Source organism: Micromesistius poutassou (genome assembly GCF_964030765.1).
Source record: "Micromesistius poutassou genome assembly, chromosome: 24".
Taxonomy (NCBI): Eukaryota; Metazoa; Chordata; class Actinopteri; order Gadiformes; family Gadidae; genus Micromesistius; species Micromesistius poutassou.
The window spans coordinates 3395156-3413044 of record NC_140294.1 but is presented as its reverse complement, the minus strand read 5'-3'; the positions used below and the strand labels follow the sequence as shown (position 1 = coordinate 3413044).

Here is a 17889-nt window from a genome sequence, read left to right as displayed (position 1 = left end):
ACATAGGTCAGACGTGTAATGAGTAGTAGTAAAAAAAAAAATATATATTTTAAATTTATTTTTACTAGCATTACCACAAACAGACGTTTGACCCGACCCGTGTTTTAGAGTGATCCCATGGCAAGTCTTGGTTAAAATGCTTTGATCCTATTCTGTCACAAAAAAACTTTTTTTTATGAAATAAGTTACAATCCACAATGTATTTCATGGACTGGTGTCAAAATAACCCCACAGAAGACCTACTCTAAAGTTGTACCATCCAACCACGTGGTTTTCCTTGGCAGAATCATTCTGCGTGCCGGTACAATTGTCTCAGCTGGCCCGGTGAAGCACCGTCACACAAAGAGCCAAACCATCTCCGGAAACAACTCGCCTAGGATGGCCTAGGATGGGCTAGGTGCAGTACTGCAGAGATGCAATCTGAGAGGCTCAACGATGCGTTGCAGAGCATTGAGATATATCTAGCAGGTTTAATATCTGGAGTCCAAATCCTGCAATGTGAAGCGACTGTCAATGACAGCAACAACCTTAATCCAACGAGAGAAAAACTTGGGCTAAAGGGAAACCTTGGGAGGAATCGTAATACCTACAAAAGATTATCAGAAAGCATGGCTGTGAGAAAGAATCAGCAGTGTGTGTGTATATATATATATATATATCAAAAGTCTACTTTTTTATTATAATTGTTTTTATCACTGCAAATCAGAGACAACTTTTATTGCATAATCCTTGTGGTCATCCATTTTTGGAAGCTTCCCATCTACTGTGTCTTTTTGTGGCTAAACATTGTTTGAAGACCAGACGGACCAGTCTGAGATTCCTCCTTCTAAAATATCTTGAAATATGACCCTCTGCAAAACTACAACAAATACCCACTTAAAATACATCTCTATTAAAGAGGCTAAACAGTATTCTCTTTCCCATAGCACTGCTCACTCTCCCCCTAATGTTCATTCATTAGACCACATGTATTTACAACTGGCACATGCAATGAAGTTTAATACCTAAGACAATTTTAGATATGATGTTGATATCCTGTATTTATATGGGTGCCAATATAAATATAGTTGCTTTTGACTGGTTACACATGCCAATAACGTCTCTTCAATCTTAATGTCCTTTCTGCCAGCCAAATAGGAAGCAATGTGCCACTGGTGTATTTATGTGAGGTCAAGCACACAGACATCAAGCTAAACGATACAGTGTAACATTAGTTTCCATTAGTAAGACATCAGACATAAAAGCACAATTAAAAGTATTTCCATAGAATTGAATAAGAAGGTGATTACATACTAGAATTAATTTGTATATAGGCCTATATATATATATATATATATATATATATATATATATATATATATATATTAGTGGTGGGCCGTTATCGGCGTTAACGTGCTGCGTTAACGCGAGACTCTTATCGGGCGATAAAAAAAATATCGCCGTTAATCTATTCTCAAAGTTTAACTAACCAGAAGCTGAGTGTTTAATAAAATATAGGCTACTGTCCATAATCGCGGCATATGCTGGAGACAATGTAGCAATGATAATAGAAACAACTTGGGTGAGCGATGACACGTTTTGGGTTGATCGTGACATCAGAGCGTCAAAATAATTGGTGTTGTTGTTGTAATAATCAAATCTTCCTCCGAGCTGCCCGCCTTGGTACGGCGGTAGGCGGACGCGGACCAGCCGTCTGCCGTCAACGCCGCCCCCACCGCCGCCCCGGCTGCCACTGCTGCCGCGGCGCGCACCGGAGACGAGCGTGCCGTGGACCTGTAGCGAGAGCCCGTCCCGGCGCCGTTATATTTTCCCGCGTTTGAGTTTGTGATAGTAAGCGTGTAGTAAGTTATACTAGAGTTTGTGATGCATTTTGGAAACAGGAGATGAGCCCCTGGTCTAATGCGCCACCTGGCTTGAGAAACCCGTTCTCAAAGACTTACTTTTAGTCATTATTTAGGTAGCACACACATATTATGAATGCCTTCGGCAGAATTCAAATGAGCCATTTTAATCTAGATTAAAAAAATTAATCTATGCCCACCACTAATATATATATATATATATGTATATATATATATATATATATATATATATATATATATATATAGGCCTATATACAAATTAATATAATAATTAATTAATATACGTAAGCATATGCAACACTATTCCTTGGCATGTTATTCCAGTTAGTATAGTCTTATGCCAAGAAACCAGTCCAAAAAGGTATCTATGGTGTCAGCTGCAATGTGAACCAGAATTATTTATAGATAGATGCCAAAGTTTAAAAACAGATATGAATATGATATAGAGCTATTAAAATTGAAAATTAAGAATGGTAAACAGTCATGAACAGTGAGCTTTTGTATCTGTGGGTGATAACTGCAGTAAAGATGATAAGAAAGAGGCGTTGTGAAAGGAAATTCAATGGAGTTAAGTAAAGCTTTGGAATTTGCTTGACTTTTTAAATTGGAACATTGGATACTTATACAGTAATACAATGTAATACAATGCAAAAATTACAACTAATGCAAAAGTTTGAGTTGGGTTTGAATACTAAAAGGCTAGAGTTCACACTACACAATTGGAGTTGGAGGCATATGGCATCACTTGAGGGATGTTCATGTAGTGTGAACTGCAAAGATGCACTCTGAGAGGCTCAATGATGTGTTGCAGAGCACTGAGATATATCTAGCAGGTTTAATATCTGGAGTCCAAATCCTGCAATGTGAAGTGACTGTCAATGACAGTAACAACGTTAATCCAACGAGAGAGAAAGACTTGGGCTAAAGGGAAACCTTGGGAGGAATCGTAACACCTACAAAAGATTATCAGAAAACATGGCTGCGAGAAAGAATCAGCAGTGTGTATATATATATATATATATATATCAAAAGTTAACTTTTTTATTATAATTGTTTTGTTCCTTGTTTTTATCACTGCAAATCAGAGACAACTTGGATTGCATAATCCTTGTGGTCATCCATTTTTGGAAGCTTCCCATCTAGTGTGTCTTTTTTGTCTTTTTTTATTAAAAGTATTTCCATACAATTGAATAAGAAGGTGATTACATACTAGAATTAATTTGTATATATATATATATCTATATCTATATATAGATATAGATATTCCAAAAAAACAATTAAAGATCTTGTTCCCTTGGTGCTGCTTGTTCCTCCCAATTTTGCACATTAGATTTAATATGTGTTGTTTCATTGTAGAAAAAATAAATAATTTATGCATTTAAGCTTTTAAGCTGAATGGAAACACAATCTGCAAATTTTTAAAAATACATTCATCGCTATTCCTTGGCATCATGTCATTAAAGTTGATATACTCTACCATGCCAAAAGTGGATATCTTTTGACAGTTGCAATGTTGCAATATGGACAAGAATTAGGATATTTATAGACTCTCAAACTTCTTATTCATCTTTTATTCTTTAAAATAAAGTAAATGATACTGAAGATAGTTTTTGAACAGATATGCACGTGATATATCTATTCATTCAAGTGATAGGGATGATGAGAGTCTGTACACCTGTGGATACAAGTATTGAATCGTCTACCTTGGCATTATGTCATAAAAGTTTGAATACTCTGACCAAGGCAAAAATTGAATCCTTGCTTACAGTTGCAATGTGGCATGGATAGGTATTCAACGTTTATACATGATATATTTATATAGATTTTGTGAAACTGATTGTTAAGTAAGTGATCACAATCTGCAAGGAAACAAAATATTATGTATTATATATTAAGACATTAAATCATGTAAATACAAATATGAATAACAATGTATACTTTTAAAATATACAATCAACTAAAATTATATTGTATTCTATATATCTTCAAAGTAAATTATTAATTTGATTTCAGAATTGTAACTGCTGGAAATGTACGTGTCAATGAAAAAATCTAATGCAAAGCTAGACAAAACAAGAGGATCTGCCCTTATTTAGTTTCAGCCTGGACTGCAGAACCACCTCTATATAAGAGGCCACAAGATGAGATGGATGCACTGCAGGGGATTCAGGTTATTACAACTGGAGGTAAGTCAGACTGATGCTTCAGCTGCTGTTCTTTTTGTTTATTGAAATGATTCCTATTTATATACCGCTTTAAAAAAAAATCACAAAGAATGTTTTCATTATACATTTATTTTAGATACCGTTTAGGATCTTTGTTCATATAAATTACTACCTACTGTTGTTTACATTCGTAAAGCTTTTTCACTTTTTCACTCTTCTTGTTAATTATTCATCTTTTAGAACTCATTAGAGTGGAAATTTGTATGTGTCTTTTATCTGCATCTTATGTGAATATTTATTTTTAATTTTGTTTTTTAAACATAATGAAATGTTGATATAAGTATGTATGAATCTATGTTATAGTTAAATACACAGAGTCAGAGTCATCTTTTAATATGATTTAAGTCGGTCAAATTTGACTGTTACTTGTACACGTGACTTAATAATACCAATAATAACTTTTATTTCAAAGGAACAATTTCTTCTGCGATTAGAGGGAAGAAAACGGTAAGAATAATTGAATATCTTGTCGACAAACACATCTCAAAACCTTGTTGAAGCCATACATATATATATATATATATGTCAGTTAAAGTAAATTAATTTGTTTTCGTGAAATAAGCCTTCATCATGAGTACGGACGCAGAGATGGCCATTTATGGCGCGGCTGCCATTTACCTCCGGAAGCCAGAGAAGGAGAGGCTTGCGGCCCAGACCGCGCCATTCGATGCGAAGGCTGCTGGATATGTGACTGATGCTAAGGAACTGTACGTCAAGTGTACCATCACTAAGAGGGACGGTGGCAAAGTCACCGTCACAGTTTTGGCAACAAAGGAGGTAGGCAGAGGTTGATCATGGCATGGGCTAAGTTGGTATCAACAGTGCAAAAGTGAAAGTTGCATTGTTAAGAAAACAAAAAATGGGTATTCATATTTCAGGAGAGGACAGTCAATGAGGACGATGTCACACCCATGAACCCTCCCAAGTACGACAAAATTGAGGACATGGCCATGATGACCCATCTCAATGAAGCCTCTGTGTTGTATAACCTTGCAGAGCGTTATTCAGCATGGATGATCTACGTAAGATATTTAACATTCTAAATTAAAATACAAAATATACATAATATAGTATATCAATTACTCTGAAACTCTCTCTGTGACCTCCTTCAGACCTACTCTGGGCTGTTCTGTGCCACTGTAAACCCCTACAAGTGGCTCCCAGTGTATGATCAGTCAGTTGTCAATGCCTACAGAGGCAAGAAGCGTATGGAGGCTCCACCCCACATCTTCTCTGTCTCTGACAATGCCTTCCAGAACATGCTCACTGGTTTGTAAATTCAAAGTTTGAAATCCCTAATATCTTGTTTTTACTAATGAATGGCATAATCATTCAAATGTGAATTTTTTTTTTTACAGACAGAGAGAACCAGTCTGTCCTGATCACGTAAGTTTGATTCTATTAATATGATATAAATATAATGCAATGAATCTTACATTGTAAACATGTCAAAATGAATTTACTTTATTCGTCTTTTCATACCCAGTGGAGAATCCGGTGCTGGAAAGACTGTGAACACCAAGCGTGTCATCCAGTACTTTGCTACCATCTCAGTGGGTGGAGATAAGAAGGAGGGCCCTGCAGGCGCTGGAAAGATAAAAGTATGTTAAAACAATAAAAATAAAACATTAAATCAATGAATCAATACATAAAGAAACCACCTAAGAACATGAAGAATATAAATATGATTCAATAAATAGGTATTAACATTTTATGCTTCATTATAGGGGTCACTGGAGGACCAGATTATTGCAGCCAATCCCCTGCTGGAGGCCTATGGTAATGCCAAGACTGTGAGAAATGACAACTCCTCCCGTTTTGTAAGTATGAAGTGAATTCCTTGAAGACGCTCCTTAGTTTTTGAGTCTTTTTTTGAGGATGCTAAAACAAATTATTTTGCAAACAGGGTAAATTCATCAGAATTCATTTCCACGCAAATGGTAAACTGTCCAGTGCTGACATTGAGACGTGTAAGTATCTAGTTCTACATGTGGATTAATTAACCAAGATTATTAGAGGAATAGGTTTTGATTAATGAATGGGCCTCATAGATCTGCTGGAGAAGTCAAGAGTGACATTCCAGCTTCCCGATGAGAGAGGCTATCACATCTTCTACCAGATGATGACCAACCACAAACCTGAGATCATTGGTGAGATTTTATTATAGTAAGAGTGTGAAGAATGTAATAAATATTAAGATGAAAAGTTTTCCAGAATTGCCTTCATCTGATCTAATATAACTATAAATATCTAAATATGCCTTCTGAAGTTCAACTACTTGAAGGGCTAGTTTTCTCTCTAGAATAAATCGTTTTTGGTAAATATTATATCTTCCATTAAACAGTATGGAAATGCATTTGGATATTATTTTTTATTCAGAAGTTATCTGTTAGGTAGCAGCATATAGTTGAGAAATGATATTGACAAAAAACAAGCTGAAAAATGACATTTGTTTAATCCCTCAGAAATGACCCTCATCACCACCAACCCCTACGACTTCCCCATGTGCAGTCAGGGTCAGATCACTGTGGCCAGCATTGATGACAAAGTGGAGCTGGATGCTACTGATGTCAGTTATTGATTGGAAAAAAAATCATATATTTTCCACATAGGATATATCAGACAAAATGTTTTCTAAATGTTTTTTTTCTTTTCGACACAGGAAGCCATTGATATTTTGGGCTTCACTAATGAGGACAAGATGGGCATCTTTAAGTTTACTGGTGCTGTGCTTCACCACGGTAACATGAAGTTCAAGCAGAAGCAGCGTGAGGAGCAGGCTGAGCCAGATGGCAATGAAGGTAACTATTAATATGTATTCATCACTGCACTAGAAGGTATATTGGTGCATATTTGCTTGTATTTCATTTGGAGTCATTATCATACAGAATAATAACACATTCATTTTTCATGTTAACTTTGTAGAGGCCGACAAGATTTCCTATCTACTGGGTCTGAATTCTGCTGATATGCTCAAGGCTCTTTGCTACCCAAGAGTGAAGGTCGGAAATGAGTATGTCACCAAGGGACAGACTGTACCTCAGGTAATAAAAACACAATGTGTTCATGAAATATGGTACAATTTCTGTTAACATGGTTTGTCAATTATGAGATTATAGTTTGTGATGATTTTGTATGAAAAAATATTTTCAGGTCAACAACTCAGTGAGTGCCCTGGCCAAGTCTATCTATGAGAGGATGTTCTTGTGGATGGTCATCCGTATCAACAGTATGCTAGACACCAAGCAAGCAAGACAATTCTACATTGGTGTGCTGGACATCGCTGGTTTTGAGATTTTTGATGTAAGTTGTTAAATAAGTGGCAGCATTTCTGATAGCATTTCCTTCATTTGGATATAGTCATTACCAATCAATTGTTGAACACTTGTAATAGTCAGTTTATTGAATGTCCCCTACTAGTACAACAGCATGGAGCAGTTGTGCATCAACTTCACCAATGAGAAACTGCAACAGTTCTTCAACCACCACATGTTCGTCCTGGAGCAAGAGGAGTACAAGAAGGAGGGTATTATCTGGGAGTTCATTGACTTCGGCATGGACTTGGCTGCCTGCATTGAGCTTATTGAGAAGGTACACCTGAATATTATAACTACATATCATTATTCTTTGTGTGACTTACAAATTACTTTTAATAATGTTTCATCAATCCTTTATTCTCTTAAGCCAATGGGCATCTTCTCCGTCCTTGAAGAGGAGTGCATGTTCCCCAAGGCTTCAGACACTACCTTCAAGAACAAGCTGTATGACCAGCATCTTGGCAAGAACAAAGCATTTGAGAAGCCCAAGCCAGGAAAGGGAAAGGCTGAGGCCCACTTCTCCCTGGTGCATTATGCTGGTACTGTGGACTACAATGTCACTGGCTGGCTGGACAAGAACAAGGATCCCCTGAATGACTCTGTTATTGGGCTGTACCAGAAGTCCTCAAACAAACTGCTGCCTGTCCTGTACCCACCTGTAGTTGAAGGTACATCTCAGAATTTTTACCAGTAATTTTTACATCAGTGATATTATAATAACCATTTATTTCCTGCCACTTAATGTGTTTCTTAAAAAAAAAAAAATGTTATGAATTTAACTAACTGACTTGTAACCGATAATTAAAAACAGAGACTGGCGGTGCAAAGAAAGGAGGCAAGAAGAAGGGTGGTTCCATGCAGACTGTGTCTTCACAGTTCAGGGTAAGGTTAAACAAGCAAAATGAATACATGTAAAAACGTACTTAAACACTTACTACATATGTATGTATAATTCTAAATCATTCTTTCCGAAACAAGTTCTACGGAATTAATATTTTGTTTCATGTCTATAGGAGAACTTGGGCAAACTAATGACTAACTTGAGGAGCACCCATCCTCACTTTGTGCGTTGTCTGATTCCCAACGAGTCAAAGACTCCAGGTACAGTGACTACTAGTAAATGTTCATAGTGTCTGAGTCATAATAATACATTTTAGTGAGGGTTTATGGGCATTGCTATACCAAACTAATAATATTAATTACATGAATTTCACCAAAATAACAGGACTCATGGAGAACTTCCTGGTTATCCACCAGCTGAGGTGTAACGGTGTACTGGAGGGCATTAGAATCTGCAGAAAGGGCTTCCCCAGCAGAATCCTCTATGCTGACTTCAAGCAGAGGTATTAACTCAATGATTTTTCAAGGAAAACTTTACAAATGTCTTTGAATATTTGTGTTATTGTTAAAAACATTACAATGGTCTTCTTCAGGTACAAAGTACTGAATGCCAGTGTCATTCCTGAGGGCCAGTTTATTGACAACAAGAAGGCTTCTGAGAAACTGCTTGGGTCCATTGATGTGCCTCACGATGAGTACAAATTTGGACACACCAAGGTTTGTTTATTGTTGTCAAAATCTAGGTTTATACTTGATTTAAAGTTACTCGCTGACATACGTCTCTTCTTACATTAAGGTGTTCTTTAAAGCTGGTCTTCTGGGTACTCTTGAGGAGATGCGAGATGAGAAGCTGGCTGCTCTGGTCGGAATGATTCAGGCACTCTGCAGAGGTTATGTCATGAGAAAGGAGTATGTGAAGATGACAGAGAGGAGGTATGTTTTAAAACATAGTGCTCAATACTCAAACTGGTTTTTAGATACTGAGTGTGAAATATGACTATATGGTTTATTTTATTTGATAGGGAAGCCATCTACACTATTCAGTACAATGTTCGCTCATTCATGAATGTCAAACACTGGCCATGGATGAAGGTGTACTACAAGATCAAGCCTCTTCTGAAGAGTGCTGAAACTGAGAAGGAGCTTGCTGACATGAAGGAAAACTATGAAAAGATGAAGACAGACCTGGCTGCCGCCCTGGCCAAGAAGAAGGAACTGGAGCAGAAGATGATTTCTCTACTGCAGGAGAAGAATGATCTTGCATTGCAAGTGGCCTCTGTAAGTAAACATTACATTTTGTTTTTATGTGTGCAAACATTGGGATACATGTGATGTGACATGTTCTACCTATCTAAATATCATACAGGAAGGAGAGAATCTGAATGATGCTGAAGAGAGGTGTGAAGGACTTATCAAAAGTAAGATCCAGCTGGAGGCCAAACTCAAGGAGACGACTGAAAGACTGGAGGATGAGGAGGAAATCAATGCTGAGCTGACTGCCAAGAAGAGGAAACTGGAAGATGAATGCTCTGAGCTCAAGAAGGACATTGATGACCTGGAACTTACCTTGGCCAAAGTGGAGAAGGAGAAACATGCCACTGAGAACAAGGTTTCTAAAGATGTTACCACAATAACAATATCATCAACATTGTCCAAACCGTTATCAATAGAGGGAAGGATACACTTTACTTATGAGAAAGTATGACACGTGATTTTGTTTTGTTCAGGTGAAGAACCTGACTGAGGAGATGGCCTCTCAGGATGAGAGCGTTGCTAAGCTGACAAAGGAGAAGAAAGCCCTCCAAGAGGCACACCAGCAGACTCTTGATGACCTGCAGGCAGAGGAAGACAAAGTCAACACTCTGACCAAGGCCAAGACCAAGCTTGAACAGCAAGTGGATGATGTGAGAAAAGCTTATTCAATGAATATCAGAAATGGAGTTGAGTGAATATTCAACATTACATTTGATTGTTCTGAATAATTTTTCAATTATTGATATCCAGCTTGAAGGTTCTCTGGAGCAAGAGAAGAAGCTCCGTATGGACCTTGAGCGATCCAAGAGAAAGCTTGAGGGTGATCTGAAACTGGCTCAGGAAACTGTCATGGATCTTGAGAATGACAAACAACAGTCTGACGAGAAAATCAAGAAGTAATACATTTGTATTTTATTTTCATTTGTATTTTAAGATAGGGTTTAGTGCATATGACTGTTTTGAGATAGTTTAACATTTTTCGTGTTAATTATTCTCAGGAAGGACTTTGAGACCAGCCAGCTCCTAAGCAAAATTGAGGATGAGCAGTCACTGGGTGCTCAGCTTCAGAAAAAGATCAAGGAGCTTCAGGTGGGACAATTAATCAAGTTAATTGTTTTTATATAAAGGTTCTGAAATGATATGCTTGGATATTGAGCTCAATATTTGTCTATTATTTAGGCCCGTATTGAGGAGCTGGAGGAAGAGATTGAGGCTGAGCGTGCTGCTCGTGCCAAGGTTGAGAAGCAGAGAGCTGATCTCTCCAGGGAACTTGAAGAGATCAGTGAGAGGCTTGAGGAGGCTGGTGGAGCCACTTCTGCTCAGATTGAGATGAACAAGAAGCGTGAGGCTGAGTTCCAGAAGCTGCGTCGTGACCTTGAGGAGTCCACCCTGCAGCATGAAGCCACTGCTGCTGCTCTGCGTAAGAAGCAGGCTGACAGTGTAGCAGAGCTGGGAGAGCAGATCGACAACCTCCAGCGTGTCAAGCAGAAGCTTGAGAAGGAGAAGAGCGAGTTCAAGATGGAGATTGATGACCTCTCCAGCAACATGGAAGCTGTTTCTAAGGCCAAGGTAAGTTATTCTTCAATGCCTTCATTGTGTTAAGAAGTAATATAAATAAGTAGATAAATAATAACAAATTAACATTATTTGAAATTGATAAATTCAGGGAAATCTGGAGAAGATTTGCCGTACCCTTGAGGACCAACTCAGTGAAATCAAGGCTAAGAGTGACGAGAATGCTCGCCAGATCAATGACATCAGTGCCCAGAGAGCAAGACTGCTGACAGAAAACGGTTGATACTTCTTTCATTCAGCCATATTAATCATTTATTAGTCTGGGGGGACCATTTTGGGAACACAATTCAACATACATTTTTTGTCTCACAAATTCTTTATGTATTACTAATTTGATATACCTCCTCCAACTAGGTGAGTTTGGTCGTCAGCTTGAGGAGAAGGAAGCTCTTGTCTCCCAGCTGACCAGAGGCAAGCAGGCTTATACTCAACAGATTGAGGAGCTGAAGAGGCTAAATGAGGAGGAAGTTAAGGTAAGGTAGTATTATTCATACAAATTGCAGGGTAAAAATATAAAAACATATCTTGGATTGACATGCTCTGTTTCCCCTTTTGTAGGCCAAGAATGCTCTTGCTCATGGTGTGCAATCAGCCCGCCATGACTGTGACCTTCTGAGGGAGCAGTTTGAGGAGGAGCAGGAGGCCAAGGCTGAGCTGCAGCGTGGAATGTCCAAGGCCAACGGTGAGGTGGCTCAGTGGAGGACCAAGTATGAAACTGATGCTATCCAGCGCACTGAGGAGCTTGAGGAGTCCAAGTGAGTCAAATATTTAATACTTTTGCTAAAGTGCACTATTCTATTCTATTTGATGAATATACACAAATAAAGCCATGCTTTTCTTTAAGGAAAAAGCTTGCCCAGCGCCTTCAAGAGGCTGAGGAACAGATTGAGGCTGTGAACTCAAAGTGTGCCTCTCTGGAGAAGACCAAACAAAGACTCCAGGGTGAGGTGGAGGACCTCATGGTTGATGTGGAGAGGGCCAATGGACTGGCTGCCAACCTTGACAAGAAGCAGAGGAACTTTGACAAGGTTTATACTAATTCATTGAAATAATGGCTTAAAACATTATAATCCTATGATTCTTCTTCAATGGCTAAACATGTACCACTTAATTAACAATTTTGTACAGGTTTTGGCCGACTGGAAGCAGAAATATGAGGAGGGCCAGGCAGAGCTTGAAGGAACTCAGAAAGAGGCTCGTTCTCTAAGCACTGAGCTTTTCAAGATGAAGAACTCCTATGAAGAAACTTTGGATCAGCTGGAGACCATGAAGCGTGAAAACAAGAACCTCCAACGTGAGTTTACGCTCAGTGATATTTACAGCACCTGTGGATAAGAAATACAAACCATACTTAAACACATAAAATTGCTCTGCAGAGGAGATTTCCGACCTGACTGAACAAATTGGTGAGACCGGAAAGAGCATCCATGAGCTGGAGAAGTCCAAGAAGCAGGTGGAGACAGAGAAGTCTGAGATCCAGACAGCCCTTGAGGAAGCTGAGGTGAAGAGGAAATAAACTAAATAAGAGACTATAATTACAAAATATTGCATTGAGTTTCAATAATTGTGCCTAAAACATGTGTCATACATCAGGGAACTCTGGAGCACGAGGAATCCAAGATTCTGCGTGTCCAGCTGGAGCTCAACCAGATTAAGGGTGAGGTTGACAGGAAGCTGGCTGAGAAGGACGAGGAGATGGAGCAGATCAAGAGGAACAGCCTGAGGATCACTGACTCCATGCAGAGCACGCTGGACTCTGAGGTCAGGAGCAGGAATGATGCCCTGAGAATCAAGAAGAAGATGGAGGGAGACCTGAATGAGATGGAGATCCAGCTGAGTCATGCCAACCGCCAGGCTTCTGAGGCCCAGAAGCAGCTGAGGAATGTCCAGGGACAACTGAAGGTATGACACAAAACATAATTTGAGATCCCTGTATATTTACCACCATTTATAGTTGAAGTTTTTCACATTATTTCACGTATAAAAATAAATGTTCACCCTTCTTAAGGATGCCCAACTGCACCTTGATGATGCCACCAGAGCTGCAGAAGACCTGAAGGAGCAGGCTGCCATGGTGGACCGTAGGAACGGTCTCATGGTAGCTGAAATTGAGGAGCTGAGGGCAGCTCTGGAACAGACAGAGAGAGGTCGCAAAGTGGCTGAGCAAGAGCTGGTGGATGCCAGCGAGCGCGTTGGACTGCTGCACTCTCAGGTAAACAACATTCTAATTCTATCATTCAGGTACAAGAACACGTACATGTTTTGAAATAAATGTTATAATAATTTGTTTCAGAACACAAGCCTGTTGAACTCAAAGAAGAAGCTTGAGACTGACTTGGTCCAAGTCCAGGGTGAGGTGGACGACAGTGTCCAGGAAGCCAGGAATGCTGAAGAAAAGGCCAAGAGGGCAATCACTGATGTAGGTCTACACTCGTTTGTTAATTGATGTTATGACAACTTCATGGAACTCTTAATGAATATATTACTTGACCTTGTAGGCTGCCATGATGGCTGAGGAGCTAAAGAAAGAGCAGGATACTAGCTCTCACCTGGAGAGGATGAAGAAGAACCTGGAGGTCACAGTGAAAGACCTGCAGCACCGCCTGGATGAGGCTGAGAACCTGGCCATGAAGGGTGGCAAGAAGCAGCTGCAGAAACTGGAGTCCAGAGTAAGATGATAATTAGCCCACATTTATAATAGTATCCCAAAAAGGTCCAATAGAAGGACAAGATTTATTGAATCAATCTACTCTAAAGGTTCGTGATCTGGAGTCAGAGGTTGATAATGAACAGAGACGTGGAGCAGATGCTGTAAAAGGTGTTCGCAAATATGAGAGGAGAGTCAAGGAACTCACCTACCAGGTATGTCCAACTTACATCTCCAAATATGCTTCTACTGCATTAGCATTTTGATCATATCTAAAGACCACATGATGGGGATTTTTCACTTTCAAATGTGGATCAGACTGAGGAGGATAAGAAGAATGGTGCCAGACTCCAGGATCTTGTTGATAAGCTGCAACTGAAGGTGAAGGCTTACAAGAGGCAGTCTGAGGAAGCTGTAAGTAGAAATTACCTAACAAAATCTGGTTATTGCATCAATTTCAGTACTTATTAAAAACATAATATTAATGTTTCTACAGGAGGAGCAGGCCAACTCTTACCTGTCCAAGTGCAGGAAGGTTCAACATGAGCTGGAGGAGGCTGAGGAACGTGCTGACATTGCTGAGACTCAGGTCAACAAGCTGAGGTCTAAGAGCCGCGACTCTGGAAAGGTAATTGGACGGCAAAGTACAGTGTTGATTATTCCACAAATATGTGTCCTAATAATTTCCTTATATTATTTTATACAAATGCCTTTTAAACATCCAAATTCTACTTTTGTTTTGTATTTCTCTTTAGGCAAAGGACAGCGCTGAATAATTCCGTTCCATGTGAGACATTGCACATACACGTCATACAATATGACGCGATTGGGAATATAATTCAATAAACTATACATCAAATGTCCATCTTGTAATGTGTAGTTATTTGTTTGGCTTTACTTCCTTTGCTCAGTCCTGTAAACAGAGTTTATCTTTACTAGAGCTGGATCTCATAGGTCATTGGATATAGGCCGAAAGGTTCAACATAAAAATACTTTTAATCAAATAAGACATACTTTCAGGCATATGGATTTCAATGTAGTGGCAGAACAAGCAAAAAGCAATGCTTCTGAATGTGCATGACATTTTAAAGTGTAAACATTGGACTAGAGAAACACAACTAATGCAAAAGTTTCCTGGTGTTAACCCATGTATTCACTGTTTATGAAAGAAGGGCAAGAAAGACAAGATTTTGAAATAACAGACAAAAAACCCAGCTTGGAGGAATATCTTAGCATGCGCCCAAGAGTGATGATTGTGTAGTGTGAACTCCAAAGACGCAATCCGATAGGCTAAGTGATACATTGAAGAGCCCTGACAGATAACGCACAGCTTTAATATCTGGACCTGTCTAGGCGTCCAAATCCTGCGGATTGAAAGGTGTTGCAACCTGCAATGACAGGAGCGAAGACCTTCAGCCAATGAGAGTGCAAGACATTGGCGCTATATATGAATATATATATTATATGTTTTTCCTCCTTGTTGTTCATTACCAACAACCTGGATCACTAACAGTTGCAGACATCCAATTATTGAAGCAACCCATCTACATTTGCATTTACATTTAGGGCATTTAGCAGACACTTTTTTCTAGGGATGTTAACGACGTCCCGCGGCAGCAGTTGCGGAGCTCAAAGGATCTGCGATTTCCTTTAAGACAGCTATGAAGTTAATATAAATGATGATATACAAAATATCACAGCATAGAGCAGGATTGTGCACATTTACAATATCTCATGTCAATTTACAACAGGCAAAATGTGTTAATTAGGATATTGATGCTACACGCCTCCTCTTTGCAACAGAATTTGTTTAAGACATGAAACGATTTAATTTGTTGGACGCGTTGTCATGCACGCGGGCTGCCACTCTGTCGTCTATGCCCCAATCTTCAACCGCGGCTTGCAGGACGTTAGCCATGTATTCCGCAGTGTGCCTCTCTGGCATTGAGCGGGTCTACAGGATCACACTCACAACCCAGTCAGTAAAAAAGTGAACGGCCACGGTCACGACTCCGTACGACTCTGTAGTCAACACTGTCCAAGCATCGGTGGTGATGGCAACTTTCTCCGCTAAGGACAGGATCTCACGGAGCGAGCCAACTGCTTTGCTGTACATTTTCTCCAGCTGCGCAGTCATAGTTTAGCGACATGGCATGGTGTAATCTGGCTTGAGAAATGCAATCAGATCGTGGAACCCCTTCGCCTCGACTACACGTCTGGGCAGCATATCAGTCTCCATGATGATGATTTGCAGCGAAGCAGCAACCTAGTGTGGTGAGCAACCAAACCCCAGCAGCTAAAAGCTAGCAGCCCACCAGGCTAAGATGACAGAATTAGGGAAATATGAACCAACTGATTAAACAAAAGGCAAAGTATTTCTAGGAGACAAAAACAGCAGCCCTTTGGGATGGTGGACAGTCGCCTGGTGGCCAATCTCCTCTTACATGGTGAAACAGGCAGTCTCAGCTCCCGGAGTGCAGCTATCCTAGCAGTAGAGCAATCACAGGATGGACCGGAGGTCATACACGCCACCTGAATACAGGCCGCTGACAACCAGGCAGATCAATAAATAAAAAAACTAGCAACAGCGCTACATCGCACAATAGGCGAGCTTCAGCGAGAATGAGCTTACCTTCGACCCGCACCGGACCCACGCTCGCCCCGCAGGAGTATAACCCGAGACAGGGGAAGAGTAACCAAATCCACTTTGCTGGAGTAGAGCCTCTTTACGTTAGCTCAGCAACAAGCTACTCAGCACTGAACAGTGATGAGCCATGCCACTGTAAGGCAAGGCATACACTAAGACAACACCAACAGCCTAAATTCAATGAGATCAAGCGAAAGGTCAGATCCCCTACCTTGCTTTGAGTATGTTCACCGGACAAGAGGAGCTAGCACCACCAGCCTGTGCACCGCACCGAGAACAGAGATCAAGTCCTTGGAAGAAGAAAAGTAGAGGCGTAACCCCAGGAGACTGCTGTCAGTCAATATACACCTGGTACAGATCCGCCTATTCATTACAGCTGCGTCCCTCAGAGCTTGTGACGCCCTGAGAACAGCGAGAGCCAACCTGTGGCATCAGGAAAGCAAAACAGGACTATACAAAAAAGTAGGGATGTACCGAAATGAAAATTCTTGGCCGAAACCGAAAACCGAAAATGAGGAAACCAAGGCCGAAAACCGAAAACCGAAACACCGAAATAAATTATTATGCCAATTATTAGTAGGCCTACCATTGCATTTATAGCTATGACTGTGTACTAACCTCACTAAAATCAAGGCATTGCAATTCAAAGAATAAATCAATTACAATTATTAAAAGTATAAAAATATTTATTTAGCACTGAAAAAACAACAACACCGTTTTCCGTTTTGCACTTTGCGGACGGTCCCTAAACTCGCGGCTGATAGCCGACAGCTCATAGAAGCTGTCTCATAGCGAGCCGTAGCTAAAGACGGCTCGTTTGGATGAAAACAAGGTTGTAGCTGGTTCTCTAGATTACTACATTTAGTCTTTTTCAGATATATGGAAATATGCCCACACCGCAGACATGTTGGCGCAGAGGCGCTTATCCAGACAAGCGTGTGCTGGCCGCGGTTTTTGTTTGCGTCATCACAATTTCCTGTTTTGGCCGTGTTGTTTCGGTGATAAAAGTGTTTCGGCCAAAGTGCGCTTTTGGGCCATTTTCGGCCGAAAAATTTCGGTGGCCGAAATTTCGGTGCATCCCTACAAAAAAGATAATCTGCCATTTCAAAGACAGCAGATACCCGTGGAGCCAGTGGCAGGGCATTCAGACCATCACGGACTACAAGCCTGTGCCACAGATCTGCGACGACAACATCTCTCTGCTCAACAACCTCAACAGCTTCTTTGCACGGTTTGAAGCAGCAACAAACAACACAAGCCCAGAAGACTCCCCCCCCCCCCCAACGATCAGGCTCTGTGCCTATCTGCTGCCTGCTGAAAGCAACAGGCCCAGACAACATTCCAGGCCATGTGTTGAAGGACTGTGCAGACGAGCTTAAGGATGTCTTCACGGATGTCTTTAACACTTCTCTGAGACAAGCTTCTGTTCCATCACATTTCAAGGCATCATCATCATCATACATACCTGTGCCAAAGAAACCTGCACCATCCTGCTTCAATGACTATTGCCCTGTGGCACTGA

The 17889-nt window shown here is 40.2% G+C and overlaps 1 protein-coding gene across 1 annotated transcript; it reads left to right on the top strand.

Moving 5' to 3' along the window:
• Nucleotides 1-4017: 4017 nt before the first annotated feature.
• On the top strand, nucleotides 4018-14583 carry LOC311369582 (myosin heavy chain, fast skeletal muscle-like). Its single transcript, XM_084487789.1, has 41 exons — nucleotides 4018-4048; nucleotides 4500-4534; nucleotides 4650-4864; nucleotides 4966-5109; nucleotides 5200-5356; nucleotides 5446-5473; nucleotides 5574-5688; nucleotides 5815-5907; nucleotides 5994-6057; nucleotides 6139-6237; nucleotides 6553-6656; nucleotides 6750-6888; nucleotides 7013-7131; nucleotides 7241-7390; nucleotides 7508-7678; nucleotides 7772-8072; nucleotides 8216-8286; nucleotides 8418-8505; nucleotides 8630-8747; nucleotides 8838-8961; nucleotides 9041-9177; nucleotides 9267-9522; nucleotides 9611-9853; nucleotides 9972-10148; nucleotides 10249-10394; nucleotides 10497-10587; nucleotides 10678-11067; nucleotides 11165-11291; nucleotides 11428-11546; nucleotides 11632-11828; nucleotides 11918-12101; nucleotides 12202-12367; nucleotides 12450-12574; nucleotides 12667-12975; nucleotides 13082-13285; nucleotides 13367-13492; nucleotides 13572-13742; nucleotides 13831-13935; nucleotides 14039-14134; nucleotides 14217-14348; nucleotides 14476-14583. The coding sequence occupies exons 3-41, from the start codon at nucleotides 4658-4660 to the stop codon at nucleotides 14494-14496; spliced, it is 5814 nt and encodes a 1937-aa protein (XP_084343915.1). The 5' UTR covers nucleotides 4018-4048; nucleotides 4500-4534; nucleotides 4650-4657; the 3' UTR covers nucleotides 14497-14583.
• The last annotated feature ends 3306 nt before the right edge of the window (nucleotides 14584-17889 follow it).

Coding starts and splice junctions, on each gene's coding strand:
- LOC311369582 (XM_084487789.1), top strand. CDS start 4,658: ATGAGTACGGACGCAGAGATGGCCATTTATGGCGCGGCTGCCATTTAC. Junction 11,829..11,917: donor GAGGAGCTTGAGGAGTCCAA/GTGAGTCAAATA, acceptor CTTTTCTTTAAG/GAAAAAGCTTGCCCAGCGCC. Junction 13,493..13,571: donor CCAAGAGGGCAATCACTGAT/GTAGGTCTACAC, acceptor TTGACCTTGTAG/GCTGCCATGATGGCTGAGGA.